The sequence below is a fragment of the Ammospiza caudacuta genome, chromosome 18 (genome assembly GCF_027887145.1).
Source record: "Ammospiza caudacuta isolate bAmmCau1 chromosome 18, bAmmCau1.pri, whole genome shotgun sequence".
NCBI classification, from domain to species: Eukaryota; Metazoa; Chordata; class Aves; order Passeriformes; family Passerellidae; genus Ammospiza; species Ammospiza caudacuta.
Genome location: NC_080610.1, coordinates 11,577,482 through 11,601,835, shown reverse-complemented (window position 1 = coordinate 11,601,835; position 24,354 = coordinate 11,577,482). Strand labels below are relative to the sequence as shown.

General features: G+C 44.2%; 1 protein-coding gene across 3 annotated transcripts; it reads right to left on the bottom strand.

Annotated features, from left to right (window-relative positions):
• Positions 1-99: 99 nt before the first annotated feature.
• GIT2 (GIT ArfGAP 2) lies at positions 100-24,088 on the bottom strand. 3 transcript variants are annotated; one of them, XM_058817015.1, is made up of 20 exons: positions 23,958-24,088; positions 19,681-19,814; positions 19,083-19,195; positions 18,306-18,411; positions 17,918-18,004; positions 17,651-17,781; positions 17,096-17,190; positions 16,510-16,555; positions 15,688-15,739; positions 15,153-15,225; positions 14,729-14,826; positions 14,353-14,464; positions 13,755-13,897; positions 12,890-13,039; positions 11,306-11,554; positions 9,947-10,036; positions 7,571-7,653; positions 7,234-7,416; positions 3,479-3,542; positions 100-2,275 (listed from the first exon to the last, which is right to left on the bottom strand). In XM_058817015.1, exons 1-20 carry the CDS (start codon positions 24,007-24,009, stop codon positions 2,063-2,065), a joined length of 2,274 nt encoding a protein of 757 aa, XP_058672998.1. In that variant the 5' UTR covers positions 24,010-24,088; the 3' UTR covers positions 100-2,062. The 3 variants fall into 3 exon arrangements, with proteins under 3 accessions (XP_058672998.1, XP_058672999.1, XP_058673000.1); XM_058817016.1 differs by having other exon boundaries at positions 15,688-15,736; XM_058817017.1 differs by lacking the exon at positions 9,947-10,036.
• Between the last annotated feature and the right edge of the window lie 266 nt (positions 24,089-24,354).

Genomic DNA, 24,354 nt, shown 5'->3' with positions numbered 1-24,354 from the left:
GCTGTTACAAAAACTGGCACTTTCCCCAAGAGTAGAAACCTTTCCAGAGATCTTTAGAGAACCAGCAGTCAAATAAGCCCACATTATTTCACACACTGAAAGGGTTTTAGCATTTTATAGTAATACTGTAAACAAAAGATTAAAAGTCAAAATATTGTACAGACAGAATGACACTGATAAATACAAGGTTTGGAAAAAGGCAAAAAAAGCTTTTCCTTTCCTCTGCAGCATTTTGTGAAGGAAGAGCAAGTTTGTTTACAGGGGAACAAGAGATCTAGGCCTAAAAGAAAAACACACCTTTTGTTGTAGAGGTGCTACAAACTCTGTGACTGCAGTGCTGAGAGTGGAGGGTTCATGACCTTGCTGCTGGGGGTTCCTGAGGGGTGTGGACCACTCTGATTTCAGTGTAGCTGGAGCAGGGGCTGGCACTAAAGTGTCCCTTGGTTTTGGATCAAAGGCAGGTTTAAATAAGGGATAAATTACACCATAGCTCAGTGTCACCCTGCTTTGGAAAGCAGGTAAGATATGTTAAAGAGCAGCACACAGTGGTGTCCTGGGAGACTGGAAAATACCGTCTGCTGCCTTTCAGACATTATTTAAGGAAAAGTTCCTAGAAGGTTCTCCATGTGTTTAATTAACTGCCAGTTTCATGATTTTGAAGTAGGTTTCACAAAGGTCATTTGCAGTTTTAATCCCAGCCTACCTCTGCTGTCAGGCTAGAGCTGCTTCTGGGGTTCAGGAGGGCAGAAAGGAAATAAAACACCACAATGAAGAACATTAATTTACTGGGCTGTCATCTCCTCTCTCCATTCCTTCCCTCCCTCAGACTCTGGGAGCCAGACAGCACCAGGAATCCAGCAGTGCTGTGGATTCCACACAAACACACCATGGCTGGCTCCTGGGCAGGCACAACACAATTCCAAATGAACAGAGGCAAAAATCAGTGATTTCCTGCACCACCTAAAATTCAGACTCCCAAAAATATTCTCTATTTTTAAATTATGGACTGACACACTTCTGTGAACTGAGAAACCTGGAGCACACATGGCCACTGGGGCCAGGCAGCCTGGCAGGGGTTACTTAGCAAGTTGTCAAATTTTGAAATATTTGCATAAAAAACTTAGAGGAGATACGAGAAATGTTTTCACATTTGGATATGTTGAGGTACAGAGGTTATGTGCTGTGGCAGACACAGCTGCTTTTGCACTGGCACTCTTCTAACTTCCTTTTTTTTTGTTAATAAGCACAGAAATCTCTAGTGAAATTGCATCTGGAGTTACTGAGAAATGCTGCTGCAAACAAGACCTCAAAGATGACAGGAAAATTCTGCAGGAAACTTAACAATTAATTACTAACTCAGAAACAAAGGATAATATTTTAACCACTAATGCCCTAAAATAACATCAAACATATATATTAATGGCATAGTGACAACTAAAAGAAATAACTATTAAGTTTCAAATTCCTTCCAAAACATAAAGTGACAAAGACCTTGTAGAGTTACACGTAACAAGCTTGGATGCCCACAACTACTACTGGTTTAGCAGACTAAAAAAAAAAAGAAAAACAAAACATATTGCACAACAGTTGATATGGGAACAGAGGACGTTGGGCTTGCACCCCGTTACCAGGACAAACCTTCTTCCTGCTGGGAGCAGTTCCTGGAGCCTGGGGAGCCTCAGCCAGCAGGATCCCAGCATGGGGAGGCTCCAGAGGGATGGAGATGCTGCAGTGGTGTCAGAGCAGGATCTGAAAGCAGAACGTGGCCCCAAGGAAACATCTACAGCGCTGGGACATGAGAGTGGCTCGACAGCTACTTGCAACATGCTATTATCCATAACTACACTGGCAACACAGGCACAAAATAAGGCAGTGGGTTAAATTAATCATAAAATTGTTAGAAAACATGCAAAAATAATACTGAGTTTAAAAAAAAACCAAAAAGTTTCTTGCCCCTTGAAGTTTTTTTTTCCCCTCGTAAAAATGCGCATAGTTCCACACCTAGATGTTGAAATCCAACCTTAAAAAAAAAAAAGCCCCAGAGTAAAAAGCGCCGGGTGGCTCAGTTGTTGTTCTCTTTGGTTGTGATGGTGACCAGCTGCTTGGCCGCCTTGGCGATGTCGTAGGCGCACTGGATGACCTGCTGTGTCACCAGCTGCATGTCGGGCGCGGGGCTGGGCTCGGTGGGCAGCGCCTTCCTGCACTCCGACTGCAGCCTGTAGGCGCTGGAGGTCAGCAGCCGCAGCGAAGTCCTCACCAGCTCCGACTTGGGCTTCTGCGAAGGGAAAAACAGACGCTGCAACAGGCACAACGACACAAGCTTTTAATTAGCCGGCAGTGCTCACAAGGGTGCTCTGATGCGGCCGAGCACTGATTCCCCTCGTGGCAGCGGGCGGAATTTCTCTCTCTCCCCTCTCGGGAGATGCCCAAGGGCTGCCAGGCAGCAGGCAGGGATATTGCTCCGTGCCCTGCCTTAGGAAGTTACTCATGCACATTTCTGGTGGCTGTTTACTGTCCCAGCCCACGCCTTGTCACAGCGTGTCCAGGATGATGGGAGCAGCCTTGGCTCTTTCCTTGCAGTTTTGGAGAGGTGGGTAAATGTCGCAGACAGCTTTTCATTAAAATCCTTTCTTAGGATTTTTCCTGCTGGAGCTGAGAAGTTTCAACAACAAATGTAAACAATGGTTATCTGCTGCTGTGGAATGCAACAGGTGGATCTGTGATTGGTGTCCTGTGGATGTTTAGATTTACTAAACTCACGGCAGAGCTGGCTCTTGCTCTCTGCCAAGACACAGATCTTTGTTATCCATTCCATTCCATTCCATTCCATTCCATTCCATTCCATTCCATTCCAATTCTATTCTATTCTTAGCTAGCCTTCTGAGAACTTTTCCTTCCTTTTTAGTATAGTTATAATTTTATATATATATATGTCATGGAATAATAAATCAAGCCCTCTGATCATGAAATCAACATTCTTGCCTCTCTTTTCACCTGCAAACCCTTGTGGCCACGGTCACAGGTAAAGACTTTACAAGAACTTGGTCATGGGGATTTCAATCCCTAAATCCCCATGACCAAGTTCTTGAAAAGTCTTTACCCACCTCTCCAAACAGATCACTTTGATGGGTGGATAACAGATCGAAACGTGACTGCAGGAAAGAAATCCAGGTGATGGCACTCAGATGGAAAAGGGGGTGATGAGTCTGGTGAAATTCCCATATAACCACACAACTCTTCATGCCAGATCAAGTTTTGTACAATTCTTCAAGAGTTTTACATTCAAGAGTAGAATTAAAGGCCTGGACTCACACTTTAGCCTTTACCAGTTGCCATGCTAATAAATACAAAGGTGCATCATAACCCCATCATTTCTCCCTACTGTTTTCATTTTGAAATGAAATAATTTTTGATTTTCATTCTGAAGGGGAATTACACATAAAGATTGAGGCCAAAACTGATGGTGGCAGGTACTTACTTTTGGGAACAAGGCTGCCATCTCTGTCACTGCCACATGTATTCTCTCGGAGCACGGTATATAGCTGCAGAAAGATGCCCTGGGTTATTTATTCATTGTAGAGACCCCCTTCCCTCCTCCTCTTCACTGCTTAGTGATTGTTATTCTAAAAACAACCATGTGACTTCAGAAAAAGCAAGAACTTAACCAACAGTGCAAAATTATTTCTTAGTTTTTCGTTGTTTTTCGGAGTTGGTTTGAAGGAATAACTGTTCATACTTTTTTATATAAAAACTTTGTCAGGAAAGTCTCCATTTGTGTGCAACTCCAGAATACCAAGATGCCTTCTTGGATTAATTAATACCCAGTAAAACAGACAAGGCAAATTCTCACACACATGCATCCCCAAACTACCAACTGCATTCACAGTCTGTGAATTCCAAATATTCACTAATTCTGATGAGTTATTTAATAAAATAAAACAGATTCCATGAATCCTCACAGATTTCACTTCTGATTTATATACCAAATGAAAACTGGGTTGTTCAAAATAGAACTATTTCCCATCAACTGCTGTGAATAGTGAAGTGTTAGTGTGCTCTCTCACAAGTCTCATTTCAAAAGACTCACTTTTATGCTTCAAAAACTCAATTTTAGCATAAGTTAGTTGACATGATCCAATCTTAAGCAAAAGAATCTCAAAACTCACAAAGCATTCAAGAAAACTATTCAGCATGTGTGGGTTATGGTAGGCCAGTGCCCTTTCAAGCAAAAAGAGCCCCCAAATTCACCCCCCCCCCCATTAATTTTTTGTTTGATCTTCTTGCAACACCAAAGGTGCAAAAAAATCATTCACTTGCAAATGCACTGAGAGAAAAGCAACACACTGGGGTCATTTTGGCAATGCAGGAAAATTGCTTCAAAAGGACTATTTCCATGTGCCTCAAGTCACATGAGTTCTCCCAAATAAACTAAAAGTGGAGAGAGGTCTTCCCAAGTTCACCACAATTACCTTTCTGCTGTGGAGTTAATGATTAATCTCCTGCAGCCACAGTGACCAGCACCCTACCTCATTAAAAAGTCAATTTACTGATTAAACCCTTCACTAACAAGGCAGAGAAAGCCCTGAGAATAATCTGAATGAGACACTCAGGTGAATAACATTTCACTGTGTGTTCTCTAGGTCAGCTGCTAAATTTCCAGTGTAGCCTGGAGGAATGGCTTTAGTTTAATGTCCAAATACTCACTGTGAGAGGCTCTGGCACTGTGTTGGGTTTACACACACTCCAGTGAGACATCAGGAAGATATTCAAGTAGTGACAGCTTGGGAAAGGAATCCCTCATTAGCAGTAAATTGTGTTAATCTCTTCCTCCAATCCTGACATTTGTTGACTGGGGTTTGAACCTGGGCAGTTCTGTTTTAAAGAGCCTCTCAGGCAAATGTCACTTTTATTTTAGGCACTAACAATGTTTTGGTCAGGTTGGAAGGTACCATATAAACATCTTTTTTCATGGATTTGGGATACAAATGATCTCATTTGACCCCCAGCTGTATAAACACTGAGGGACCTCATCTGTCAGGTGTGAATGTTCCACCTTGGAAATGTGAAACTCCTGCTACTTTTGCAATGGTGCTAAGCAGCAGCAATCACGTGTTTTGTTCATAAAATCAAGGAACGGTCGGGGTTGGAAGGGACCTTCAAACCTCAAAGATTTCTTCCTAAAGGAAGAAATTCTTCCCTGTGAGGGTGAGGATGCCCTGGCACAGAGAAGGTGTGGCTGTTCCATCCCTGGAGGTGTCCAAGGCCAGGCTGGATGGGGCTTGGAGCAACCTGGGACAGTGGAAGGAGGTGGAACAAGGTGAGCTCTAAAGTCCCTTCTAACCCCAACTATTTGTGATTCCATGAACCAACCAAGTTGTAATTTAATTTATCTTGACAGGCAATAAAAAAACAGAGCCAGGAGAATCCACCAGAGCCAGCTGCAGCTCCAGGCTGTGGTTCTGCTCCCCACTGATCCCTCCTGGGAGCTGAAGGGGCTGTGCCACAGCCCCGGTCTGCAGGGGCTGCCTGCAGCTCCCCATCCCTGCAGCATTTCATGCATCGCCTTCCACGACCCCCGGGCAGCCAGAGAGGGAGGGACAGAGGCAGCAGAGAGAAGGAGAAAGGGCACTGTGCCTGGGAGGCAGGGACAGAGGCCAGAGTACCAGGAGGCAGGGCCGGGCTGCTGGCTGCTCTGAGGCTGCAGGGGCGCTGGCTCAGGGCGGAGGCTGGGTCTGAGCTGGGTCTGAGCTGGGCCCCCACGCTCCAAGGGCCTGCTGAGCCCAGGGAGCACAGGGAGAGGGGTGGGAGAGAGTGGGAAACAAAAGGAAGAAGGGGTTTCATTAATAGATGATACTCTCGCATTGTGTGTTTTTTTTACTCTCCATGTGATTTTTCTTTGCGTTCCCAGCATGAACTTGGAGGATGTGTTATTACATCCTCAAGTGTCTCATTTTGGTAAGGAAGCATTCTCCTGTGTTAAGGAAACAAGGAAGAGGAAAACAAACAACAGCAGCTTCCTAGTTCAGTGTTTTGCAAGACAACACTCATCTAAGCATAGGCAAACACCTCACTCCATGTGTGGTACAGAAAACAAAAAATGCAGCATAACAGGCTTTTAAAAAACCTGATCAATTCAACAACAAAAGCCAGGTATACTGCATTGTTTCCTTCAATGATTTTTAAAAGAAATCACAGCTGTATAGTGTGACATTCATAAAAACCACACTCATTCAAAGCTTCTCTGTGTGAAACAAGCACCAAGAGGCTGCAAGGAAAAGGTTACACCAAGGGCAAAGAGCTCAGCACAAACACGGCAGAAGTCATCACTCGGGTGAGAAGGAGAGGCCACGCCAGCCCTGCTAAAAATAGCAAAGTACAAGAAGGAAAAAACACAGAACAAAAGTGGCCCCATTGTTGTTCACTGCTCTGAGCAAGGCAGGAAGTGAGGGCTCAACACAAACCTCTGCTGCTCCTCCCAGGCACAGAGGGCACCGAGCTGGGGCCACAGCACAGCCAGACCCAGCCTGCAGGGCCAGGTCTGTGGAGCCCAGAGTGTTCCAGCCCCAACATGTGCTCACACCTTTAATTTACAGCCTTCTAAAAGAGCTGTGTGGGGAGCAGCACCTGATGATCAGCAAGGGTAGATCATTTTTAGTCAGCCACAGCTATTTTGGAAATTGTTCAGGTGGGCCAGAATTCCCCTGAGGGAGCTGAAGCTGCTGCAGCCTGATGGGCTCAGGCAGTGTTCTGCTTACTCAGCTGGCTCTGTCTAAACCAATAGTTCAAAATATTTGTGCTGCTACAAAATCTGTACTAATACCTCAATAGGAAAGCCAAATTCTCTCTTTTCCACAATTTGCTCCTGAAGCAAGGCTTGGTGTTACTATCACACTCTGCAGAGTGTAATTATCTATGGACATAGAGGGGTGAAGATCCAAGAAAAACTTGAACACATTTGATTTGTGTCTATTACAACTCTGGTTTTGCAGGACTCACAAGTTAAGGGCAGGGCAGACAGCACTGCAGCCAGGACCCACTCACAAGGGGCTGGTCACTTGTCCCCAACCTGCCCTGTGGCACTAAGGACACCAGAAAACACCACATACCTAACCCTACACATTTTACAGGTATGAAATAGAGGAGCTGTATTTCACATTCACCTGTGCTAGAGGTGAAAACACTTGAAGAATTCCCTTTGTTTTCTGCAGAGCTTTTCCAGCCCTCCCTCCTTACCTGTCATGTTTGTTCTCCTGCGCCGCTCGCAGCAGCTCCTGGATGTTCTTGGTGATCTGCTCTGTTTTCCTGATCACATCTTCTGTACTGGGCAGACTGGAGCTGGGGGCTGGGTCTGTGTCCTCGGGGATGGAGCCCTCCCCCTGCCACACCACACTGCGCTGCCTGCCCTTCCTGCCCGACCTGCAGGGAGCAGAGCAGGGCTTGGAACGGGGACAGGGCAAAGCAGGGCTTGGCATGGGGACACAGAGCAGGGCTTGGCATGGGGACACAGAGCAGGGCTTGGCATGGGGACACAGCAGTGCCCTGTCACCCCCAGCTGTGTCACAGCACCTACCCTGGCTCCTCCAGCTCCACGGGGGTGGTGGGGTTGTCATAGTCGCTCTCAGACACGCTGCTCTGCTTCTCCAGCTTGGAGGCCTGCAAGGAACAGATTTAGTTCAGCCTGTGCAGGACAGAGCAGCTCTGGGCTGGGCCAGAGCCACGTGCTGTGCACGGGGATTTGCTCCTTGCACCACAGCTACTGCATTAGCCTGGAGCTGCTGTGCCCCTCTCCCCATGCCAGGCTGCTGCTCAGCTGGTACCCAAAGCCCTGGGCATTGCCAGCACAGCCCCTGGACACCCAGCACGGCAGGACAGACAGACAGAGCACAGCATCCTTCCCTGCCACTGAAACTGCCCCAGGGATACAACTGAGAGGCCACCAGGAGCTGAGGCCAAATGGAGAAGCAGCACCACGAAACAGGAGCCTGAACAGTGAATAAGAACCACTGGAGAGGGAGAGAACCCCAGAGAGGAGGAGGCCAGATGAAGAGTAGAGGAGAGGCCAGAGACCACAATGGGGAGGCTGAATGCAGAGTGGGAAGGCCACAGCAAAATGGGAGCCCAAAACAAGGGCTGAAGACTGTGGCAACTGGAAAGCCAAAATAAAGACAGGAGACAGAGATGGGGGAGCCCAAACTGCAGGTTTGGGTCTGAGGGCATGGATGGGACTGATGAGACCTGGAGCTCATCACAATTGGGGGCCAGAGGGGTTAAAGACCATTGCAAAGTGAAGCCCAAAACAGGGTGGGAGGCCAAAGTGTGAGGAACTGAGGCCCCTTGAATGCTTAATGCTGGAACAGAGGTGGAAGACCAAAGAAGTGAGAGTTCTGGATGCAACAAGGCCAAACCAACCATGAGAGTAGAGGGCCACAGAAGAAGTGTCAAAAGGAGGAGAGGAGCCAATTCCAAAGTGGAAGCTGAAATGAGAGCAGGAGGAATGCAGGGAAGCAGAGGCTGGATTGAGCTCTGTAGGCTCACTGCAAAGTGGGAGGCTGATCCCAGAACAAAGGCTGAATGAAGAAAGGGATACCAAAATGAGCTTGGAGGGCAAATCCTCAGCCAGGCCCCAGGATCACCACATATCTGCTTCCCCAAGTCTTCTAAAAACTGCAAAGCTTCACCCAGGTGCCCAGCATGGTGTGTCTGGTGTCAAATACACCATGCTGGTGTCACTCTGATCCCAGAACAGCCCCAACAACCAGCCCTGAGGATCTTACAGAAACCCTGAAGTCATCATGAGGGAATCTCTAGGGTTAAACTGTAAGGGACACCTCTCATCTGCTGATCAAATAATATTTCTGCCTCAAGGACAGACCAAAAATGTCACCAGGAACTGGTTTTCACTGGCTGAGATTCATTTGTTAAGCACTCATCTGATGTTAAACCCATCAAGTCTTAAGTGAAGCACCTGGAGTTAAGAACCTCTTTTCAATTTTACTCTGCACAGAAGGAAAAACCAGCATTTTTTGAACACTCTTCTTTCAGGACAGCTGGTAAAGATCAGTTGTAAAAGTGAAATGTATTTTGAAGATGAGGAACTATTTTATGTAGAGTCTGACCTTTGTCTGACCTTTCCCCTCTCCCAGGTATAGAGACAACAATCCTAACAGTGGCAAAGCTCGACCATCTGGTCAGAAATACAAACAACAGTGATGAATTACAAGAAGAAGCTACTATGGAATCAGCAATATAGAATCAGTGTAGAATAAAAACAATCAACCAAACTCTGCAAGTTTTCAATACCAGACAGCACTGCAGCTAAACCCAGATTTCCATTTGGCCAAGCAGGATATTCCCTTGAAAGTTTTTCTTCTATCCTTACATGCAAATCTAATATTTTCTAAATGAATATGTCCAAATGTGGTACAGGATACAGTCAAAATAAAATGGGAACAGAAGGAATTAAAAAGCAAGATATGTGTCCTGGCAGAGAAAGTCCAGAGTAAACATTTAAACCCCCAAATTTGTTATCTGTAAGGCAAACAATCAATCAGAACCACCTGGATTGGTGCAAGACACCAGCCCCCAAGGAAAGCAGCTTTGAAGCTGGGCCTCATGCAATGCTTTTAGTCAGCAGGAGAGTTGTACATTGCCTTAGAAACATCAGTGAGAGCCTGGAAAATCAGTGTCCAAACAGCAGCCAGCTTGTCTTGGGGCTGCTGTGCAGCTGAAGGAGTGACCTGGAGAACTGTGCACGGTGTTAAAGGCTGAAGATGTGAAGTTAGAGAGAGGCAGAGCCCGGAGCTGGGGGCAGCAGGAATGGAAGTGAGGAAATTCTGCTCCATGCAGGCTGGAAGGGCCAGGCAGTGAGAGGGGGAAGAGAGAGGATGTGCTTCTGGGGAGATTGGCACCTCCTCCAGGGAAAAGACCGATGGGGAAGGTACTTAACCCTTCGTGTGCTCTCATCCCTCGACCAGGAGAGCGTGGAGGGGAAGGAAGGTAGAGATGAAGAGGAGGTCACAAACGCACTCCTCCCGATCTAAAAATGGGAAAGACAAAAACCAAAACCAAAACACAAACAAACTCTTAACTGAAATCAAAGGAACATTCTTAAAAGCATGGAGATGACACAAAGCAAGAATGATGTTGAGAATCTGGCTTAGGCTGAGGGGACTTAATTCTTTCAAAATACAATTGAATTCATGCTCATTCTAATTCTGAGATTCCAGAGGTGCCAAATTCCATGGAGAACAAAAAAAAATTCACCACATGCCAATTTAACTAACTCCACAAAACAAATCAATGCCTTAGAACAGCCACTGCCATCCAAATTTCCACCCAAATGACCATAGGACCTATACAAAGCACTGCCACATTTTGCACACACAAATGAATTCTGACATTTCTTGCTGCCATTATATCAACATGACAATATAATTTAAAATTATCCATATTTCATAGCTTAAATTAATTTAATTGATGATGGGGATTGGTTCCCTTGGTGTATTCAGCTGTCTTCTGTGGAATGTGCATGGAATATTTGCTCTCCCTCATGCCAAAGGTAACTTCAAAATACATTTTAAAGGTCTTAATGATTTGACTGGAAGGAAATAAAAGACATTGTTACTAAGAGGGAATGATATTGTCAAAAATCCACACAATTTCAATGTGTGTCTAAAAGATACTGTCCTGTATTCTAGCTCACCGGGCAATCTAAGAAAAATTAACTGTGCTAATTAATTAAATGCACTAGTATGTGTTGGGTCACTTCTATAAAGTGTGAACACTTCAGTGCAAAGTCCCTCTGGCCAACAGAGAACTCCCTCTCCACATCACACAGGAAAACACTAAACCAGAAGAATCTGCTTGACTGGCAGATCTAAACCATCTCCAGGCTCCAGTTCGAAATTCAGAATAAGAAACTGGTAGTCTGGAGAAAATTTTTCAATTTTATTTTATTTTTGTAAGGTGGTTATGAAGTTCCACAAATTGATACCTGCATGTTTATCTCCAGAAAAATACATGAACTTTACCTACCTTCTTGGAATACTATTTTCCCCTCCCTTCCTGGTTTTCAGACAATCACATATCGATATTTTATATATATAAATATACACATACACTGCTTTTCAAACCATCAGGCTCCTGCAGACATGTTAATACAGCAAACATGAACAATTCTCACAGTTTTATCCCCCCTGTTTTTTTTTTCCCCTCTGAAGCAGAAGCTGAGTGAACGAGCGGCGTCGGAAGAGACAGCAAAGCTGAACATGAGAGGCAGTGCAGAAGCAGCAGCACTTTTACTCACGTGTGGAGGGAAGGGCTGCAGCCTGGTGATGTTTTCCTCTGGGTAGGTGACCTCCCCCATGGGCAGGTAGGGCTTCTGCCCCGAGCCAGTCTCGTACATGGACATGGGCCTGCTGCCCCGGGCCGACGGGCGCCGCTTTAGGGAGGAATTGCTGCTGGGGTCTGGGTACTCAGAACCACTTTGCACCTGATAGATATTGGTTGTGGCCTGTCTTCTGAGGTTGGTATTTTCACTCTGGAGAGTTTGGAGCTGAAAGAAATGTGCAGCAGTGGGATTTGGTTTCCTAAGAGCAAGTGCCAAAAGCAAAGTGACCACGCGACACTCGCTTGTCAGCTGTACCAGAAAATCCAGGTACTGCTGCCTGTGGAATCATTTCTTTTTCAAAATCTACTTGGCTTGCTTGGTAAGCATAGAAACACTTTTGTTCCAGATCTGGAAATATTTAGGTGCTGATTTCCAGCAGCTGCTGGGATGTAAACTAAAGTTAGATGTTAAAATTGGCTGCTGTAGTTAAAAACACAAAACCCATTCCCTCCAGCCTGCTCTACTGGCACAGGAATCCTGGGATGGAATGAGCCTGTGGGGGAAGGACTGCCAACACAACAGTTTTCCAAGCAAAGGGATCCATTGCAGCAGCCAATACAAGGACTTAGAAGACTTTAACATAAGGCCAGAGAAATCTGACAATGCCAGAATTGCAGCACAGACACCAGAGGCAGCACAAAGGAACTTGAGCTTGCTCTGCAAAGCAAGGAGAGAGCTCAGCTTATGAAAATTAGGCATCAGCTATTGCTATCTAAGAAGCCGACAAGAAAGCATTTTAAAGCTTTTTATTATTATGTATTTATTTGATAGTGAAAATGTACCAATTCTGATTATTTTGTGGACTTGGAGTAAGTTTGCTATATTAACACATCGAAAAGATGGGAAGAAAAACTGCAGGACAGCAAGGATCCTCCTTCTGCTTCACCATGAAAATATACTAAAGCCTCATTAATTCATAGGCCCCAAAGGTTTTTTTTTTTGCCCTAAATGATTATATATCTGTCTAAAGAAACTAAGTGAAAAATTATTTCAATTGATGCAAGAGAAATGCTGAAACCAGTAGAAGTTGTTGAAACACCCTGAGATCTCCCAGTGTTCACCATTCCAAAAGAATAGAATTGGCACTTAACAGACAAGGATATTCCAATTAATCTGAGGGTAAGGAGCTAGCCCTTTCTAGCCAGCCAGACAGGATAGTGAACTCAGATATAAATTGTTCGTTACCCCACAAAAATAGAGATAAGTTCACACACACAAGGCGTGCTGGCATTGATTCCTCATTGTTTAAAGCTGCTTATATTGAAGCAAGAGAGCAAAAACACCCAAGACTTGCAACAACTGTCCTGTCACTTGGAAAACTGATGTTAAAGTTTTGACATAAGTCAAATCATCCTCATGATTTGCAGGGCTGGATCACCACCACTTCAAAATGAGTTTTGTCACTATCCTAATACTGGATTATTTCATTCTCATTTCCAGCAGTTTTATTCTGACAATTTCAGATACCCCAAGAGCTGGAGGGAGGGGTTCCTCTGTTACCTTTTTCTGCATAATCCTCAGCTCGTCACTCAGGTTGATGTTCACTTTCATTAACTGCTGAATCTTCACCTCAGAAGCCACCAAGGCATTTTTAACCTGCATATATTCCTGGGCTGTCACTGGTCCATCTGACAAGTCTGAATCCAAGCTCTAGGAGAAAGGAAGAGAAAAATACTTACACCATTAAGAAGAAGAAAACAAGAAAATGAGATTTCAACAGCTTTTCATGTACTTACTTTAAAGGCATCACAGTTCAAATTAAGTTGAAATTAATAAGAGCCATTAACCAGAATCATTTGAAGTCCTCTAGAAAATCCATCAGCTCTTAGCTCCTCTAAAAATATTTTCATCAGAATTTCAGTGATAAAATACTGTTTTATGAGGGTGTTTTTAAAAACATGCAATAAAGAACTGCAAAGTTATGAAAGACAGACTGCTAAATATTCAGTATGCATTTCCAGGGAAGATTAAAGTAGAATCACCAGGTTTTACTGCCCTTTGATGCCATTCTGTATTATTCCAGGAATGGTTTAACTCACTTGGACACCATTGCTCTGCTGTGAGTATTTCTCCAGTGAGAAGCAGTAAATGTTTGTGAAATACCATGGAATCACTGATTTACAGCTTTCTGGCAGATCAAATTATTTCATCTATGCAATTAAATCTGTACCTTGTCTCCAGCCATACACATTATTTTTCTAGAGAGGCTTTTTTATACAATAAAAAATCCTTAAGCAACAGCATTTAAGAAAGTTCATAGACTGAGGCATAATTACAAAATTAATTAAAATATTAATTTTCTGATAATTTATGCAAATGACCTTTATGAATAACACTTGAGGGTGTATCACTACTTCAATCCTACCTTCTGCCTGTTTGATTTAGCTGCATTTGTTTCCAGATCTGTATCTTCATCTGAAGCAACACTGTCATAATCAGGCTGGTCATTGTCCTGACTTTCACTGCTGTGCTGATTGCTGATTGATTTCAGGATCAGCTCCACATTTTCTGCAGATCAACACATGAAACACATACCACTAAGTCAGGAGAAGAAACAGAAGTTCATAATTTGGAAAAAAAAATTAATTTAGATCCACCAAGGAGGAATGAATGATTACTGTTCAAAACTTCAAAGTATTATGGTTTTGTCTTTTTATTTCTTCTAAGTGTTTGGGCAAATTAAAATAAGTGGTGAGAATCCTTTAGCAGCTTAATAAAATTCATATAAATTAAAAAAAAAACAGACTACATTGGATTAATGGATGTCAGCATGCAAATGAAAAATATAGGGAAATATTAAAAGTTAGAAAAGATTTTTTTGATATTTTGTCTCCAGAGGGAAAAAGATATATGAAAACAATTTATAGATCTCTCTCATAATTCAGCTCTGCTGAGGGGCTCTGGGAGTGATTGAACTACTGAAGAAGTGCCTGCAAAGGAGCTGGCAAGAAAAGCTCACTCACCTTTGGAACCAGTGAGAGAATTCCCCTGCTGTCTTCGTTTGGCATCACTTAAAATGTCTATAACCAGTGTAGCAAACTCGTGGGCATTAAATCGAGCCAGTTTCTGCCTTCCCTAAATGCAGAATAAAGCAGAGGAAAGAAAAGTACATCCTGTATCAGAAGAACAGCAAAAAACTAAAATACACACTTGGAGTTGACTGCTCAACTACATTTACTGCAAAAAGTGTGATTTAAAGGGCAAATATGAAATTATTTTAACCTCTTTCCAAGCAGATGCAATTCTTCTACAATAATAAAATGCAATAAAGCAATATTACTTAGGCCAACTTAATTATCTGGGGGGTTATGTTATTTTTACAGTATTAAGATTTCATACCTGATTCCTGGTTGAGGAATATTCCGGATTTACAGGAAGAAAAGGGACCACAGTGGTCTCTGTCACGAGTGTGCTGTGGTTCTGAGTAGCAAGCCAAACTGCTCCAGAGGAAAAAAAAGAGAAGAGGGAATAACCTTCCTGTGCTGCTTGACAGTATTTCTTTGTCAAATAAAAGACTGCAATTTCAAACACAAACACAATCAATTCAGAGGAAAGCTTTTCCCCAGAGGGTTCTCTGCTCTGTGAAAACACAAGATTTTTTTCAATTAACATCCCCTTCAGGCAATGCAAGACAAAGGAACTCCCCTCAGCAGTAACTGCTGAATACAGAAGCACTTGAACAGAACATGTGCTTGGATTGGAATTTTGTGTGTAAAGTGACAATCCAGACTTGTTTTATTTCATTCCAGAAAGTCTCACTCACCTGCATCTGTCTCCCTTCTGTCAACTTCATCATACACATCCATGGCAAGTTCTTCAAATAAGTGATTGCTTAGCTAAAGGTAAAGGAGAATAAATACAGTTTGAAAAGAAATGAAACCCAGTAAGATCTCTGATAACAGAAAATAACTGAGAAAGTGTAAGAGCACAACTCTGCTCTTTTCTCCTGCCTCTGTAATCCATAGAAAAGCTCCTTTCTCAGCCTGCACAGGCAGCAGACATGCATGACCACCCCATTTCTAGGTACAGAAGCAACCATCCTGTTCTACACTCCTCCTTTCCTGGTTAATAGATTTATTTTTTCCTCTCCCATCTGACCACAAAAAGACTTTTTGTGTTTGGGGTGAGGCAGAGGCACTGTGGGAATGAGGTACCAAATGAACTCTAAAGAACAGTGAAGGATCACAAAATATTTGTGTGTTTCAAGCTGCTCCTAGAGCAGATGGGTCAAGAGATACTTGTGCTAGGGAGCCTGAGAGATGAGAGTGTGCCACATCTAGAAAAGGAGTTTTACTTACACACTGAAGCTTCTTCTTGGCTGCTTTTGCCAGTTCTGATACATCCAGACTGCTATGAAAACAAGAAGTGATCATTACATCTACAGCCTTTCATGGCTTCTACACATCAAAATTCTACATTTTGGTAACTCAGTGATTAAAATGTCCCTTTTACCTTAACCCTCCAAATATTTCAGTATTTTTAGCATTGTTTTTAACACACTGATGTTATTAATATTGCTACTATAACATCACAATTAGCATATTTTTAAGCTTTATTTTTAAATTTAAAATGAAATAATACAAAAAATTCTTTGGAATATGAATACCCACAGGTTTTTACCCACACAATTTTTAAGTTACTGAAGTTTTTCACACAAGTTTTGCAAGCAGGAGGTTGGACAGTGGTTTACTTACAGCCGTCTTATTTCCAATTGCACAGCAAGAAAAGAGGAACAGGAACTTAAAATTAGTACTTGATACTTCTTATACAAATCTGATTTCATTGATCACAACCAAAAGTTAAAAGCATTTAAAAAATCAGGAAAAGACTCAATTGGTCCTTAAATTATTTCCACAATCTGTTTCTTAGGAATTCCCCATGTGTTTCCTTTCCCAGAAATGCCTCACCTTCTCCCTGCATTTTAAGAAATACAATCAGCTTCTATCATTTTCTGATTTTTTTGATATCCCAATATTCTTTCTTTGAAAAAAGAGCTTTCAAGAGCAATAAAGGCACACATAAAAAAGTTAGAATAGCAACAAGCTTAAAAGGTGTTTCAGAAAGGAAAGAAAACTTAATTATTAGATGTTTTCAGACATGTGATGGAATCAATAACTCACCTGTCTGCCATCTGAGGTATAACAAAGTGCTGCCCATTTTTGTGCTCTAGAGTTGAAAACAAATTGCACTTTACTAGGTTGGTACTGGCCAACAGTTTTCAATAACAAGCATCAGGGAACACTAAATAATTTATCTTGCATGTAATTAATCAATTAAGGCTTATTAGTTGTATTGAAAGTCCATTAAAAAGAAAATTAAATTCTAACACAGGTACCTTTATGGTTAAAAATCTGTAAGTGTGCTTGTGTTCAAAAAGCACCCACTTAACAGAACACTCCCCTGCTGTTGCAATTCAATAAGAAGAAACTACTTGGAAGAGTTTCTACAGTATATAAAGAACATGTATTTGTGGAAAAAAAGGAAGGAAATTTGTTTTTAATTTGTTTCTATTTAAAACCCTGCAGTTTTATCCCAATTTTAAATGCATCATCCCTAATGATGCATCTTATACTTTTTTTGGTTATGTGTATTTTGTTTGAATATTTGGAAGGGTTACAAAAAGTACAGTGCACAAATATGACACAGCAGAGTCTGAATGTCCTGTAAGTGCCAGTGACAGGTCTGAGGGTGCAGTGTGGTGCTCACCTGGTTTCCTGCCACAGAGGTAGAAAGCCAACCTGTCTGTGAGCTCGTACTGGATCTCCACCAGCCTCTCTGCCAGCTCGTGGTGCCCCCCTTGCCTGCTCACACACAGGACAGGGGACAGTCAGTGACACTCAGAAATGGTCACACAAACACATTTAGTACAAGCCAGCACTGCATTGTTTGGTGCATCAACCCATCACAGATTTAGAGCTCAGTTCCACCCCCTGTGCCTCAATCCATCTCTGCAGTCTGGGACATTCCTACAGCAATTCCCCAGCTAACCCTCACTCCTGGAGCCTGACCTTGCAGAAACTCTTCTCTAATTGATTTCCTGTGAGCTGCTAGATTGGCACAGCCTCTGTCATTGGCATCATAGCTGATATCTCAGGCACACAGAACACAGGCTGTGATCTGATGAAAATACTTATTCCTCATTTTACTCATTCTTTCCTTTGGGAAAAAGTATAATTAGCATTTAGCAGACAAATTATTTCAGGACAGAAACGTATTTTAGCAGGTTCATTGTGTGATTTTATGGCCATCAGAGACTCCTACCTTGCATAATCAACTGGAGTTTTCCCATTGGAATCTTGTGTGCCAGGATCAGCACCATAAACTGCCAACAGCTCTGCTTGCAAAGTCTGTCCTGCCTTAGCAGCAACGTGCAGTGGGGTGTTTCCTTTCTCCTGCAAGAGATTAAGGAAAAATATCTCCTTAACCAACAAATCTGAGTAGAAGACTGAAATATAACATGAATTAGTGTAAATAATATTAATTGGAATTGATTGTATATCATCAAAATAATGAAAAAAGTGTTCCTACGGGATGGAAGAAGTTGGCTTGAGCTCCTAAGGAGAGCAGTCGCAAACAGGTCTCCAGATTCCCTGTCCTCACACTGGAATGGAGTTGCTGAAAAAGAAGCAGAATTATATTTAACACAGCAGCAACAACAGTGATTTTACAGTTGTTTTTCAACCATGCTTTGAGAAACAAGAGTATGCAGAGTTCTCACTACAGCTCTTTTGTGTAAAAATTTTTCTCCAAGTTCATCTCAATTAATGCCTCTCAGTCATCACCTCCAGTGATAACCACAAAAAAGGAGCTTCATGTTGAAGTCAAGCTTTATGTGCAGAAAAGCAGAAACAGTTAAGCCAGAAGCCAGCAGGGGAAGTGAGTGAGATGTGCCTGTGCTGTCCCAGGAGGCACTGACCTTGCTGAGATCCTTGGCAGTGACACTGTCGTCCTCCCGGCACGGCAGGCGATGCACAAACGCTAACATTTGATATTTAGCTCTGATGAACTCTGCTTTGTTGGGACTGCACAGAGACATCCAGGCAGCAAGAAGGGAAAGGAAAGAAATATCAGTGTTTTCATAAGTAATACAGAAGCTCCAGAAAAAGAAAAATTTCACAAGTGAAGACCGAATCAGAGATTTGTGTTGCTGATGGCAAAGTTAGGCATGGAAAAATATTTTCATTAAAAAACAACCCAGTGCAGATTGTCTGACTATATAGAGAAAAAGTCTGTTACAATCATCAAATATCTGCAGGCTGTAGCACGTGGTATCTATTTCTTAAAAGAAATACAGACTTTAAAATCATGCCAACTTAAGATCTATGCTTACTCTACACAGTTATTTACATTTTAAAATGAAGCACCATAGTCAGGGACAAAAATATCTGAACTTTTATTTAATTCCTCAACCAAACTCCATTTTGTTGGCAGCATTCAGTTAACTGAAGCATATGACAAAGAAAAGTCCTTTGACTAAAGTGCAAGCAGAGCTCCTCACTATTCAACAGGAATCCGTAATCCAGAGAATTCAAGCACCGTATTCCTATTTCTGCTAAAAATTAAAAAGAAAATACTTGAAAATAAAAGAAAAAAATAATGATGAAACACATACAGATTCCTGTGCGTTGCCCTGTCACTGCTGGATGAAACAATCCCATTTCTGTAAGATAACAATTCTGCATTTCCCACTTACTGCACTTTGTCCTGGGGGCTGGCCTTGCGCCGCCCGCTCATCACGGACGCAGGGTCCAGCAGGGAGTGCTCCCAGATGGAGTTAGCACCATTGTTGTACAGAGTTTCCACCATCTGAAAGCCAGAACACACAGATATTTTGCTGCTGGCTGCATTAATCAACTATCTGGAACTATTTTCAAGCAACAGATTCCCACTCTGTGTGCCAGCATCTGTAACCTGCTGGGATATCATAACTGGGCACATGTTTGAGATGTTATGTGGAATTTAGTGAGAACTCCCTTAAAATTCTCTGCTCTTCCCAACAGCACCTGCAGTGAAAAGAAAATTCAGGTTAAAGCAGATGTGTAGTGGAATTTCTTTCACAGATGTACAGTGAAAGAAAAGTTGAAGTGACCTTCCAAAGCAAAGGTATCAAATTCAAAATACAAAAGTAATTCTGACTTTAGTGATCCACCACAACAAAACAAGAGAAACAAAATGAGAATAACTTAGAAAAAAAGCTTAAAAGGACTAGCTCTCTCAAAAAAAGGTTTAGTGATTTAAATTACATTAAAAAAAATCTGGTTTTAATGAAGAAAAACAGCTTTCCTCTGTACCTGCAGCAGTGTTGGAGGCCACGGGGTGTGTTTGAGATGCCTCACTTGGGAGATGTGCCGGCCCAGGCTCCTGTGCACACTGCAGCACTCATCACAGATCAGGATCCCCCTGTTTATGGATGCCCAGCAAGGATCTGCAAAAGAAGCCATCCATTAGAACACAGGGAGCAACACGACCTTGGATTGCAAGAGCAGAGTCTAAAATCAGCATTTTAACCTTCCCTGCCTGGCCACTGTGTGAGCCTGGGGATGTCACAGCCTTGCTGGGGCTCTGGATGCTGGGAAAATGGGAAACACCAGTCCTGGCACTCATGGGGGATGTGGGATGCCAAGGACAGTGAGAAGATCTGCAGTGGAAATTTGGGGAGAAGCCCCACTGCTTGCAGTTCTTCTTGTGAAAATACTTTCACAAACATAACAAAACATTGAATTTATCAGCACCTTGAATTGCTTTTCTTTTTATTTGTGGACTCCCACAGAAGTATTCCTAACAACAGTGCCTACTTGCTCATTGAAAAAAACTCTGTTTTTTGGGATTTTTTTTTTAAACTTGTCAAAAAATACTTTTTAGAAACACAAAATCTACACAAAAAGTTGTCACAGCACTCAGCCTTTCCCCCTACTACTCAGTTTTTAGTTCTATATTATAACAACATCTTTTAAATTTTCACTTTAAATAATAAAGTCACACAAGAGTGTCATAATAAAAAAGGATACATCTGTGCCAAGTCAAAGGCTCAACAAAATCCAGAATTCTCAAGGAAAATAACTTCATCTCACAGCAGATCTGAACTGAACCATCTTATAAGCAGCCCAGAAAGAAAACTGATGGGAAGTGAAGTAGTAAATAATATATATGAGCTACAAACATCAAAAGGCATAAAATCAAGTAGGAATGGTGGATTAGGTTAAAACAATAAATGCCCACAGGACACCAAACAGGTCCCTCAGCTGCTCAGAGCTCAGTCTCCAGAAGAAATTGCAATTTCTGTCAGTGACACATGAAACTCAACGTGCCAGAACCCTAAAGGAACAGGCAACTGAGGAACCAGACAGAGCTTCAGACCCAGCACCTCCCAGAACAAAAAAGGAAATAAAGATCTCTTTTATTTTGGAAAAATCTTAATTTCAAATGCAGAGATGAGTCTGAGGCCAAATAAGCGAGCACAAGGCTGCCTGGTATCTGATGAGAGAACTTCTGAGTCCTGTCAGAACACATCTGAGCACTGGTGCATCATATGGAAAAGTCTCCTCTGACCCACACAAATGGACTGAATCCCTGCAGATGAGATGTGATTGCTCAGGTTTCTGAGCAGAGTTGGTGATCTGGGTGTGCTGCAGGCAAACCTGTCTGAGCCAGGAGGGACAGCAGCATCTCCTGACCCGCCAGAACCAGCCCAGAGCCAAATTAAAGCAAGTGAGACAAAAAAAGAATTAATTTGTTAAACAACAAATTACAAAATGTAAAATCATTCCATTATTTAGCAATTTTGATTTCCAAGAAGAAAAGAACAGCAATGAAGTGAAGATGATTTCATGGCAACCTAATGACCCAAACTGAGGCAGCCTTCCAGATTAATGAGCCTGGTCCCTTCTTGTTAGAGACAAACCCATCACACATGGATGGGATCCTTAGGGATCCTTCTCTTGCCCATTCCCAGGCTGTTTGTGAGCATTGCTCTGCATTATCAACAGTCAGCACTGGGGTTTTCTTTATCTCCACCACAACACCCAGTGCCCCTGGATGTTTCAGGTTTAAATTTAATGCAATGAAGTGTCTGTCCTGGAATTTGAGTCATTTTTAAGAGAGGTCTAATTATGGACTCGATCAGAATATGTTTAACCAAAATACACAGAATCCCACAATCACTGAGGTGGGAAAAGACCTCTGGGACCATTGAGTCCAACCTGTGACTGATCATCCCCTTGTCACCAGCCCAGAGCACTGAGTGCCACATCCAGGAATTCCTTGGACACCTCCAGGGATGGGGACTCCAAACTGCCCTGAGCAAGCCCTGAGCATCCTTTCCATGAGGAAATTCCTCCTGGTGTCCAGCCTGGCCCAGTTTGATGCAGTTCCCTCTCCTCCTGTCCCTGCTCCCTGGGAGCAGAGCCTGACACCCCCAGGGTATCCCCTCCTCTCAGGGAGTTGTGCAGAGCCACAAGGTCCCCTCTGAGCCTCCTTTTTCCCAGGCTGAGCCCCTTCCCAGCTCCCTCAGCTGCTCCAGCCCCTTCCCAGCTCCATTCCCTTTCCTGGACATGCTCCATGTCTGCCTGGAGTGAGGGGCCCAGAGCTGGACAAAGCAACTCAAAGCAACCCTCAGTGTGCAGCTCCCAGCCTGGCCCTGCTGCCCACGCTGCTTTTGACACAAAGGACAATTGGGGGAGAAGCTGCAGGGCTGGGCTGGTTTCTTTCAGGAACCTGCAGGGTGGTTCAAAACAGGAAGTGTGAGATGGAGACAAACCCGGCCCTGGCTCTGAGAACCGAGCTCCTGCCTCGGGATAGGAAGTGCAGCACAAGAGCTGCTCTAAGATCACCCCCAGTCACAGAAAACCCTCCACACTCTGCAGAGACAAAGGGGGCATTGAGGAGCTCCCAGGGGAAGCAATAATTAATGCAGGTGCTGGGCACACCCACCCTGGTGCAGCCCCCAGGTCTCCCGACACAGCCCCCCTGCACCCAGGGAAAAATTCTCTGGTTTAGCTAAAGGAAAGGGTTGATTGGTTTTATTTACAAAAAGATTAAATTAAGATTTCTTTCTGTATGTGGATAAGCCAGCAGATTCCTAGTAAATAAGTAAAGTTAAGATTTATATATATATGTGGATAAGCCATAGGTTTCTAGTAAATAAGTAGAGAGCTGGCAGTACTCTAATGGCACAATAAAAGGCAGGGTTACAGGATTACCAGACAGTGATTCTGATACCCCAGGAGCTTAAGGAACACAATTCACACAGCTTTATCTGCGAGCCACAACACCCCCGAGGTGTGCAAGCATAGATAGGCTGCCTTGTGTGATAGGGAAAATTGCCTGCCTGAGAGATGCCAGCTCCACTGAGTGCAAAACCAAATTTCTACAGGGGTTCAAGCAAAATCCCAGAATCCCAGACTGGTTTGGGTTGGAGGGAGCTTGAAGCTCACCCAGTTCCAATCCCTACCATGGGCAGGGACACCATCAATTATCCCAGGCTGCTCCAAGCCCTGTCCAGCCTGCCCTTGGACACTTCCAGGGATGGGACAACCTTCTCTGGGCAACCTGTGCCAGGGCCTCACTACTCTGCTAGGGAAGAATTCTTCCTATAAAAAGAAGAAAGTAACTTCCTGGAAGTTAATTTAGAATTTTTATCGTTTTTTGAAACATAACTCAGATTTAACTAAAGTTGTTGTCCCTTCTCCCACATCTTATCTTCTGCCAATTCAAGTGTTATCTACATTACACAGACATCTACATGACACATGTAATAATAATTAGTGTTTCAATTCATTTCAGTACGTGCATAATTAATTATTTGTATTGGAAGAACCTGCCCAGAACAAAACCAGTAAAAATTAGAGAGAGAGAAAATATACAGAGCTGATAAAATAAACCAGGATAGTTTTAGATACAAGAGCAGCAGAACTACAGATGGTCAGGAGATGCAACAGCCTTTCTAAAGACAAGATCTGTTTCCATACACTCCCAAACTGATCCGAGTGGGATATGTGTCAGCCCAGAGCAGACACTGAGTGTCTCAGACACCTCAGCACAACTTTCCTTGGCAGTCTGGGGCACCGACACCCAACCCGGCCGTGGGACAAGTCCCAGCTCACCTGAGAGGATGAGGAGGGAACGGATGAAGAGCTCCGAGCCTTCCCCGCTCCCCCAAAGCAGCCCTGTCCCTCCAGTGACACATTCCCGACCCACGCCCTCCTCCCACCTTTCAGCCGGTGCATTTCTGTCAGCTTTCCTCCTTCCCAAGCTGGAGATCTCCGCGTTTCCTCCACACCGGAGATCTCCAGGATATCCCGGAGCTCTGCGTGCCCCGGGCTCGGGAGGGGCGGCGGTGACCCGGAGTTCTATCCCAGCCCTGCGAGGGTCCCAGCCCGGGCTGCTGGAACCTGTCCTGCCCATGGGCTTTGGGTCCCTTCCCACCCGAACCCTCCCGCTCCCTCACAGGTGCAGCGGCGGCCGCTCCGGGCCGGTGACACCCCCGGGCCAGCGGCGCCCCCGCGGCCCCCGGCCCGAGAGGGGTCGGCGGGACGAGCCCTGGCGGTGCCGGTGGCGGTGCCGTGCCTACCCTGAGCGCTGCAGTCGGCGCACACCTCGCTGCTCCTCAGGCGCTTCGCCATCGCGGGACCGGCGGCAGCGGCGGCAGCGGGGCCGGTAACGGGCCCCGCCAGCGCCGGGCCGGCCCCCGCGCATGCGCACCGAGCCGCCCTGTGCCGCTCCGCATGTCGCCCATGCCGCCATCTTTACTGCTGGCATGGGCCTGACTTTAACTGAGCTCTGGTTCAGCGGTGCAGCACCGAGCGTTCCCGCCCGGGGCTGCGCCAGCCCGCCGGCTGCGCCCTCTTAGCGGGGTGACGGGAGAGACGGGGCTCCGTAAGCCTGGTGGAGGATGCCGCTGTGCAGCAAGCCCTGCCCTCACCCGCCATGGCGGGCGGGGGAGCGAAACCAAGGCCGGGAGAAGGCGG

Coding starts and splice junctions, on each gene's coding strand:
- GIT2 (XM_058817015.1), bottom strand. CDS start 24,009: ATGGCGAAGCGCCTGAGGAGCAGCGAGGTGTGCGCCGACTGCAGCGCT. Junction 14,827..15,152: donor CAGAAGGGAGACAGATGCAG/GTGAGTGAGACT, acceptor CCTCTGGAGCAG/TTTGGCTTGCTACTCAGAAC. Junction 14,465..14,728: donor ATTCCTCAACCAGGAATCAG/GTATGAAATCTT, acceptor TTCTGCATTTAG/GGAAGGCAGAAACTGGCTCG.